The sequence below is a fragment of the Propithecus coquereli genome, unplaced genomic scaffold, assembly GCF_000956105.1.
Source record: "Propithecus coquereli isolate 6110/MARCELLA unplaced genomic scaffold, Pcoq_1.0 Scaffold89, whole genome shotgun sequence".
Classification (NCBI taxonomy): domain Eukaryota; kingdom Metazoa; phylum Chordata; class Mammalia; order Primates; family Indriidae; genus Propithecus; species Propithecus coquereli.
In genome coordinates, this window is record NW_012155173.1 from 1793344 (window position 1) to 1803444 (window position 10101).

Sequence of the window (10101 nt, forward strand, 5' to 3'; positions counted from 1 at the left end):
GAATATTATCAGATTAAGACAGTTTTTAAAATTTATTCAGACAAGTTTGAACTTCAGGTAGAAAAGACTTATTGTGGGTGTTTAGCAGGAGACTGACATCATGGAAGTGATGTTTTAGTAGGGAAATTCAACATCGTTGTGTAGGATGACTTGAAGGGGCAGAAACTGAAGATGAAGATTAGTTAGGAAATACTGCCATAAACCAACCCTGCTAGATAGAGACAGTGAACTTGGAGACCAGTGGGTGAGTCTGAGAGATGAAGAAAGTGATTGAAAAGCAGTGGAAAGTTGAAGATGATCCTGAGGTTTCTTGCGTGAAGAATGTAGAAGAATCATGTCAGCACTGACCAGTGGGATAGCTGGAAAGGATCATCAGTTCATAGGGAGGAGGCTGGTTTGGTGTGTGTTAAGTAAACTTAAAAACAATGGGGAGTCATTCAGATAGTAAGTCCTGATACAGACTTTCAGGGACAAACTAGGTAGGCTAGAATGCAAGGGACAACAAATGCATGAGCATGCAAGAACAATGTGTTTACCCCTGAAGAAACCCGTGTTTCTCTCTCAGCCCATTCCTTGTTTTTCCTTCACTGTCCATGCTTCTTTTCATGTTTTGGTTTGCAAGGAACAGCTTTTACTGTTTGCTTACTTAAATTGGAAACACAATAAGACCATTTAATAATGTACGTAGCATAGAACATGAAAACCCTCCTCATAATAATCTTGTAAAATTTTCTCTAAAACAAATGGTATACTAAAAATAATCTTAAATGTCATTTTATGGGCTTCCCATTACCTACAACATGAAATTAAAATTCCTGGCTGGGCAAGGTGGTGCATGCCTGTAATCCCAGCTACTCAGGAATTCGAGGCTGCAGTGAACTGTGATCACACCACTGTACTCCAGCCTGGGCAACAGAGTGAGACTCCATCTCTTAAAAAAGAAAAAAAAAAATTCCCTAAGCACACAACATCCTTCACAACCTGTGCTTCGCCTTCCTTTCAGCCTCGTCTTACTGTCTACCCCCACTCTTTTTCAGTGAATCAAACTCTTTTTCACCTTTATGTCTTTGCATGTATATTCACTCACACTGACACAGTCCACTTAGATATCACTCCCTCTTTTTTTACTGAGACAAGGTCTTGCTATGTTGCCCAGGCTGATCTTGAACTCTTGGGCTTGAGCTATGGACTATCCTCCCACCTCAGCCTCCTGAGTTGGGGTTATAGGGATGTGCCATTGTGCCCAGTTCTAGATCTCCTTTCATGAAGCTTTCTGTAACCACCACCTTTCCTGCACCATTGGGCCTCCTCCTTCTGTGGTGCTCATGTACATACCTCTATGTGCAAGTATCACACTTTTTTGTAATTGTTTGCCTACGTATCTCTCCCCTAATCAAAATATGAGGTCCTTGAAGACAGAAACCTACTTTTATTCACCTGGATAGTCCAAGTGCCTAATTGGTTCTCAACACATAGTATGTGTCTGTTTTAACATTTGCATAAGTTAGTTATTAATGTGCCATTAGTCAGGAAAGTTGTTTTAAAGACTCATTCTAGAAAACACTAAGATACAGAAATGGGGAGGAGGGGTTGGTGAGCTAACTCTCTAGCTCCTCAAGGCTGCAAAGCAAATCTCATTAAGTAAAGCAAGCCTCTGCTGGGTAGTGAGCTCTCCCACACTTCAGCAGCAGATAAAAGTGCTTGCAGATGTGAAAGCAGGATCCTTCAGGCTTTTTTCACTATCAGAGCTTGCAGTCCCCATCTCCAGGAAGCAAAATAGTAAACATTTCATTCCTTTTGTTTCGGTGTTCCTATAATTTCAAGAAATTATCAGAAAAGAAAAGAAATCCTGGAGAAGCTGAAAGACACAGACCTAAGCAGATGTTCCTGGAATCTTAAGGTCGCACTTCTCGGACAGAATGTGTTTGTTAGCTTTACAAAGAATAATCTGTCGGCATTTTTTTTTTAAGTAAATTAAAATTCGTTTCTTAGGAAATGCCAATCACATTACCTTCCTGCTATTAAGCAGAGTGGAGCTAATGAAAAAGATGACCAACCCACAGTAGCCCTTAGATTGTTTTTTAAGAATGGGTTTGACCCCCTATTCTATGGCATCTGACACAGTGTTAAGGTTTGAATGGGTATAGTAAGTAGAACATGCAGCTGTGAACTAAAGATCCCGGGAGAAACTCTTCCAGCCCATCTGTGTATCTGAGAGACTCACCCTTGCCATAAGTGTATTCAAAAAATCAAGTAAAACCAGAAATTTGCACTTGAGGTGTCTCCCTTTCCTCTGAAGAATCACCACTTACATTGTCACTAGTGATTGAGGTCTCCTGATGCAGTTGGGAATTTAGAAAGCAGGGAATCATGGTTGTTTTCCCTTTCAAAACAGGTCCAAAGACCAGGTTAATCCCAATATGCCTTGGGATCCTTGCATCCTGCCCCAGTGCTAAACCTGTATAATGTCTTCCTTGTTCCTTTGTGTCAGACACCTGATCCAGTATAATGGACTTGCTTGTTGATGTGCATTAGTATCAAATTTAGTATAGTTTATGATCCATTTCATATCTTTCTGCCTCCCAAAGGAGATGCTTGCTCAAGAATGAAATCTTGATGAGTTTCTCCTAGAAAACAATGTGAATATAAATGTGGCTATCACGACAACTTTACTGACTCCCTGTGGGGTAGAATTCCCAGTAATAACAGATTTAGCATGTGGGCTGATACCTTTTTAGTATCACAGGGACAGCATTGTTTAGAGAAAGCCTTGACTCCATTTGAATAGCACAGAGGATGCCAGGAGGAAGGCCAAAGGAAAAGGAAACGGGAGAGCTGTTGGTTTGTCTCACCCTTACATCAGATGACAGGAAGTCGGAATTGAGATTGGCCACAGCAACCTGTTAAGGCCACATCTGTTTGAATAACTTAAAAGCTCTATAGAAACCAAATAAGTTTTTGAATAAGGAATCCAAGAAGAGGATGAGAGGCAGAGTGGCAAGCAATAGCTTGGGGTGAATATCCTACCAGGAATAAATTCTTCCTTGACCACCTATATTCTTTACTTGACTATACCTCAGAGTATAAACTGTGTTAAGGCAACTAAGGCTGTATAATTACCCATGGCTGAATGATTTATAGGACTGGCCAGGTTCCTCTGCCCTATGTAAGACCAGTCTCAGTCATATAGTGGTTCCACATTGTCCTAATATTCAGTCACATCAGGGATTGAAACTCTCAAGCACTTATGGAAGTGTGACTAGCTGTGGTTTAATTTTTGACACCTTCTCACAAGTGCAATTTGGGTCTAATAATTAACTACAAAATCTAATAAGAAAGTCTTCCAGGACTGTTTTTTCATTTGTGTGAATGTGTATGTGTTTGTTACTTTGTTTATTTTTGAGATAGGGTAGGATTTTGGCCTTTAGATTGTAGGGGTGTGTTTCTGATGGAGTTATAGTTATTCACAAATGCTATTTCAATGCCAAGAAATTAAAAATAAATAAATCGACACTATTTTTGAGCTTTTCTCCAAAAGAAAAACAAATGGTACTTGTGGGCCAGACAGCTGTTTGTAAGGTGTGGTTCTTTTTTTGTTTGGTATTTTTGTGTTGGATAGACGCATAGCCGTGACAATTCTAGTTCCCATTCCAAATACAGGCAAACAATTCCGTTTGCCAAATAAACTAACACAGCAGTTTGGAGGAAGGCACAGGGCAGGGCGAGAGATTTTATCCCTGGGGTAAATTATCTCCTGCTTTTATCTAGCACTTCAGGCTGAGTAGCCAACAAAATTCGGAGCATACTAATGGGCTCTTCTTTTTCCACAGATACCACCTCCTCAAGCTCCTCCAGAAGTTTGGGAAGGTAAAGCAGTTTGACTTCCTCTTCCACAAATCAGGTGCTTTGGAGGGACAGCCTCGAGGGTACTGTTTCGTTAACTTTGAAACTAAGCAGGTAATTGAACTTCCTCCCCTTATCCTAGTACTTCTCAAACTCTCATAATTATTCGGGCATCTCTCTTGACTGCTAGAACAGCAGTTCCTTATGGGCAGCAGCCATGTCTGATTCATCTATGTGTACCTTATATTAGTCCTAGAAGAGATCCTCAGTAAACAAATAAATTAGGGAACAGCATTCAGAATTTACCCTCCCTTGTCTCAAGGTTTAATGTGACTGACTGACTACTTTTCTGACGAAACGCTTTGAGTTGCCCACACTGAGCACATGGACATCCCCCTCTCTATTCTGTTTGCTTGTTCCTTTAGTGGCTGGTCTACAAAGCCTCCTTTTCTTTCAGTAGTTTTGTCCTGTGGTATAGAAACCTATCTGGTGAGCCACCCACAAACTTCTTATTTTTAATATCAGAGTATTACGGGGGTACAAACATTTTAGTTACATAAATTGGTTTTGTACCATTTGAGTCAAAGTTGTAAGTGTGCCCATCCCCCAGATAGCATGCATTGTACCCATTAGGTGTGAATTTACCCATCCTCTTCCTCCCCCACAAACTCTCTTATTTTGATCTCTTAAAAATATACCTTTCTCAATGTTTCAGAACAAATGCATATAAATTTTAATACAGAGAGAGGAAGAGTACATTCTGCTTGAACCATGATATATATGTGTATCTCCTTGTATTAAAATTTAGTCCTTGGAGTGGAAATGCATTGATAAATTGAATTTGAATGTACTAAATATACAGATGCTGCTTAATACTCTCTATAACTTTATTCATCGTATATAAAAACATTGCCTAATTATCGTTTTATTGATAATAATTTGTATGAGTGGTTTTTTTATTGTAAAAGTAATATGTGCTTATTATAGATAAAAATATAGATAACCAAAAAAGAAAATTTAGATCACTTAGGCCAAGACCCAGAAAGGATCACCGTTAATATTTTTAGTCATACATCTTTCCGGTCTTTTTTTCTAGCTTCACATCCACACACACAAACACATATACAGTGTATAACACAAAAATAGGATCATATTATCATGTTTATCACTCAAAGCATGTTAAAATTTTTCTGCCATTTAATCACATCAAGATAACATTCTGTATGATGATATTTTGGGTTCACTGGTGTTTGTACATGTACGTGTATGTGTAAGATCATTGATCTTTATCAGAGATTCGTGCATGTTATTTTATGTAACTTAGACTGCAGTTAAAAATTAATCAACATCATTAGTATAAGATATTTGACTAATTCCCAATTGTTAGATATTTGAGTTGTGCCTAATGATTCACTAGTATAAACATCACACTAGTGACTATTTTTATAGCCCTAACTATGTGTATGTTTAATACATTTTTGGAAATGGAATGGCATCATCAAAGGCCATGCATATTTTTTCTTAATACAACTGCCAATTGCCTTCGAGAAATGATACATGAGTATATTCTGAGATGTATGAGAGTATCATTGTCCTTACCAGTGTTGGGTATTTTTTATTTTCTCTAATTTTTGTAAATATGATAGCCAATAAGTGATACATTGTTATTCAAGTTTTTTTGAGAGAAGTGAAAGAATGCCCTATAGGATTAGCGTTCTTAAGTACTTTATTCTTCCTTAATGATAGAGTGTGATGAGAATTCTTGCAGACAGCTAAAATCAGTGGTAATGTTGGGGATAGATGTTGGTTTAAAAACACTGAACTAAAAGTCACAAAGCCTAGCTTATATTTCTGGCTCTTTTATTTATTAACTTTGAGCAAGTCTCTTAACCTCTTTTGACCTCGATTTTCATCTAAAAATGGGGATTAAAAATACACACCCTCCTTACTTTATAAGAAGTTGGAAGACTAGATGAGGATACATAAGGAAACACAGTTGGCATTTAGTAACACTATTGAATACATGAACTTTGAAACCATGTACAGAGATAGGAAATTATTTTTTAAAACACTATCCCCTAAAAAAAAAAAAAAACACTATCCCCTACTGGTGTCTTATCACTGCTGATACTTCAAAACTAATAGAGTGCCCTGTAAGTTCTAATTCACCAAATGAAACCTAAAAGAATAAAACGTTGCTTCTCTGTCGCTCTAACTTGTGCTGTAGTGGGGCAAGGATGGCCAGGGAATAACCAATGACTGACACTTAGTGGGTACTCAATAAATATTTGTTAAATGTCATACTGGTGAGCTCTGAAGGAAAAAGAGAATCACAGGTAAAACCAGACTGGAATGCCTACTGGTATTACGCCTCAGTCTCATATAGACTCTCCCTGCCTTCTAGGACACCTTAATCCTCTTCTGTTCCGTAAGGGCTTCTTCACCCTCACTAAACATGGGTTACATTTGGCTGAATGCCTCGTGGTTACCAATGAGGCAAAGATTTGGCAGGATGGGAAAGTACAGCCAGGTTTCCTGGGAATGACCTAAAGTGACTATTTTCCAGCTTCAGGAATTCCTTTCAACCTTGTTGCTCCTATATCTGATGGGGAAAGGGTCAGGGAACTTTTGGCTCTGAAAACCAGGTGCGTAGATTGACTCACACAAATACCTTGCTAACAGTCTCTTTGACTCACTCCTGCTTTTTCCGGCCTAGTTTCCTTCACCCACATATCCTTTGATGCCATTAATGTTCCTCATTCTGGTTCCAGGGAGTAAGCCCTAGTCCAGGATATAGTTCCAGGGTCCCTGGAGGAGTACAGTTTCTTGACATAGTAGATGCTACCCTAACTAATGGAAGCGTATAGAAAGGTATCACCTAATAAGAACAGCAGTATTAGCTGGCATTTGTAAGTGCGTACCCTGTGCTCCATGCTTTACATGTACTGCTCGAGTCCTCACACCACCACTGAGGAACAAGTATTATTATCCATATTTTACAAGTGGCAAAGCTAGAGACATTAAGTGACCTGCCAGACAGCATGCTGCTAGCAAGTGACAGAGCCAGGATTTGAATTTTTGTGTCACTTTAAAAAATTAATGCCCTTTTTGCTATTCTGCCTTTTTAAATTGTAAACCCTTGCCAATTATTTGCCAAAAGCAATTTGGTTAGAAACTCAGCCACCAAAGGTAGTGAGGCCCTGTGAAATACATATAGCTAGTTAAGCACTTGAAAGTTTTTACTAACATTTGTCCCTTTCCTGGACAGGAAGCAGAACAAGCCATCCAGTGTCTCAATGGCAAGCTGGCTCTGTCTAAGAAGCTGGTGGTGCGATGGGCACATGCTCAAGTGAAGGTACGTCTCAGACCCTTTAGATGCTAGAAGGACAACATGAAGCCTCATCCTAAGCAAGTCTTCTGAAAGACAGTTGTCCACTTACCCATTTGCATCCCAGCCTCTTCACATCTGGAACAGCCATAGTTTGGTCTCCTACTTGTATTTACCATGTGTGTTGCCAGATTTTTCTTTTGAGAAGCATCTCAGGAGGGATTAAGTTCCTTCATTATTTCTCTCCACATGCCCACAGATCCTGTTTTTGATTGATTTTTCCATGTGGCTGATGTGTATACTCAGACCTCTATCATTTTTTTGGTGGAGGTTTGTTCTGTGGAAGAAAAAGGGTATTTATTTTTAAAATTAGTTGCCTCGGGCATTATTAGACTCTTCCCAGCTTTTGGAGTCTGTGGAGAGTTTGAATTTGTTTATTCTAAATGCTTGAGAAGTGAATAGTTTGTATGAGTGCTTAAAGCACAGGCATCTCCTTATTCCAGAGATCTTGAGAATTTTTAGGGTGTGGGTTTGTGGGACTTTGCAGCGCCTATATTGTCTCCAAGCCCTGAGAAATGGCAAGCTGCCCTGTTCATTCTGTAGTTGGTCTCTTGGGGAGAATGCACTAGAAAAGCTGTGGCCATTAAAAAAAAAAAAATGAATGGCATTCTGTTCCAACTAGCACAGAAGTGGTGAAGTGTGTGGACTGGAGCAGTCCCAAGAGTTGATTCTCCTCTTTCTGCAGTAGAGACTTGACCTGCCTGTGAAAAGATTTGTGACAGTGTTGGAACTTAAATCTTTAGCTATATGAGCTTGGTTATGGGTCAGAGACACTCTTCCCTCTCCCAACAAGCTTCCCAGTAAAGAGTCACAGAGACTAAACAGACATTTAAACTCTATGTCCAGGCCAAAAAACAGAGACACTTTGGATCCTTCTTAGTATTTCAGGTAATCACAGAGCCTTCTTAATTTCTAGGACACATTACCTTAAAAATAGAAACAAAGAGAATTACTGAATAGTTTTTTACTCAGAATTAAGTCTCATTTGCCAAACTGACTGTCATTTTCTCATTCTGCGTCTCATTGAAAAGGCACGCAAGAGAAATCATCCTTCATTCCTGTCTTTCATTTGAAAATCTCTGTGCCTCAGGGTTCTCTTCTCCTGTAAATTTTTTGACCAGATGCTCTTGATTGCTTTTTTATATTTACTTTTTATAAGAAGTATATAATTATCTGACATCAAATTAAGCTACTCCTTCACTGTATAATGTTTTCAGCAACTGAAAACTGTTACTACTTTTATTCTCCACTCAGGCCTGTTAAGAGTTTAATATTATGGCCAGGTGTGGCGGCTCATGTCTATAATCCTAGCATTTTGGGAGGCTAAGGCAGGAGGATCACTTGAGCCCAGGAGTTCGAGACCAGCCTGGGCAATAGCAAGACCTCGTCTCTACAAAAAAAAAAAAAATTAGGCAGGCATGGTGGTGCATGTTTGTAGTCTCAGCTACTCAGGAGGCTGAGGTAGGAGGATCGCTTGAGCCTAAGAGTTGGAAGCTGCAGCGAGCTGTGATGATGCTGCACTCTAACCCAGACAACAGGGGAAAAAAAAGAGTCGAATATTATGCTTGGTACTTTGTAAAATTTAAAGTGTTTTGAATAAAACAAAGTAAATATTGTAAGAGATAATAATATGTGACAGTTTAAAGAAGAATGTAGGAGGACAACCCTGCTGTGTATTTGTACCATCTGGGGATTTGAAAGTTGAAATTACTTTCCTACCAAATAAGGAGGAACTGATGTCTAGACGGAAGCTGCTTCTCAACTTCGTTTTCTAAACTTACAAGTTTTAGGCCAAAACTATATGGATTTTTGCATTAATCCTAAAGATAAAGTAGTCTTAAAATTGTCTAGAAACATGCTGATGATACACTGGTGGCATTAGAGTTTCTGAACCCATGCACTACAGTAAAGGGCTGGTTTCTGCTAAGGTGAAGTAATTTCCCTTTTTCTTACTTTCAGAGATATGATCATAACAAGAATGATAAGATCCTTCCTATCAGTCTTGAGCCATCCTCAAGCACGGAGCCTACTCAGTCTAATCTAAGGTAAGATGATGTACTGTAGAAAGACACAGTTATTCGAGAGCTTGAGCCATTTCTTCATTCCACACCTTCATTCATACCAAAGTGAATCTTCAGACTCTTAATTTAGAAAAGAATCACTAACTCGACATGTCAGTTAATGTCCAGAATGTATACATTTCTTCCCCTTTCATCCCCTTAAGATCATGTACTCCCCATTTGTAGAATTAAATTACTCAAAGCCTGGGTGCAACTACTACACACCAAGCCTTGTGCTTGGCACTGGGAATGCAAGGATGAATCCGACACAGTCCTTACCCTAAAAACAAGCATTTTAATAAGGCCTTAGGTCTCTTTGGCATTTGTCATTAGACACTTAATTCTTCCCCAGCCATGAGTTCCCTTATACAGAATTGTAGTTTGCAGATGTTTAATTCTGTGTACTATTGCAACAACTCTAAGTTTTGATTCTGGTTTGTGTGAATTGTCAGTTATTTCTTTAGAGTTAATTCAAAGCAGGGAAACTAAGAGGTGGGTAGAGAAAGGGGAAGTGAAGTAGATGGTTGAGCAGAAGTAGAAGGGTTTGTTTTGTTTGAGTTTTTGTTTTGCATTGTAGCCTAGGGAGAAATTTTAACAGTAACAGTAATAATAGTCAGGATTTATTGAGCTCAGCATGAAGCAGGAACCATGCTAAACACTTTACACAAAGTATGTCATTTACTTATCATAAAAATTCTGGTAAAAGTGCTGTTACACGCACTTTACGTATGAGGAAAATGAAACTTAAAGAGTGGTGAAATACCTCGGCTGAGATCGCACAGGTAGCAAATAACAGAGTCAAGGTTCAAA

General features: G+C 38.9%; 1 protein-coding gene across 1 annotated transcript in view; it reads left to right on the top strand.

Moving 5' to 3' along the window:
• Positions 1–10101, top strand: part of RBM18 (RNA binding motif protein 18) — a 21197-nt gene that overhangs the window by 7149 nt on the left and 3947 nt on the right. Inside the window, exons 3-5 of the mRNA XM_012664432.1 lie at positions 3831–3957; positions 7112–7198; positions 9191–9276. Of these exons, the coding sequence (XP_012519886.1) occupies positions 3831–3957; positions 7112–7198; positions 9191–9276 (300 nt within the window). The remainder of the gene's footprint in view (positions 1–3830; positions 3958–7111; positions 7199–9190; positions 9277–10101) is intronic.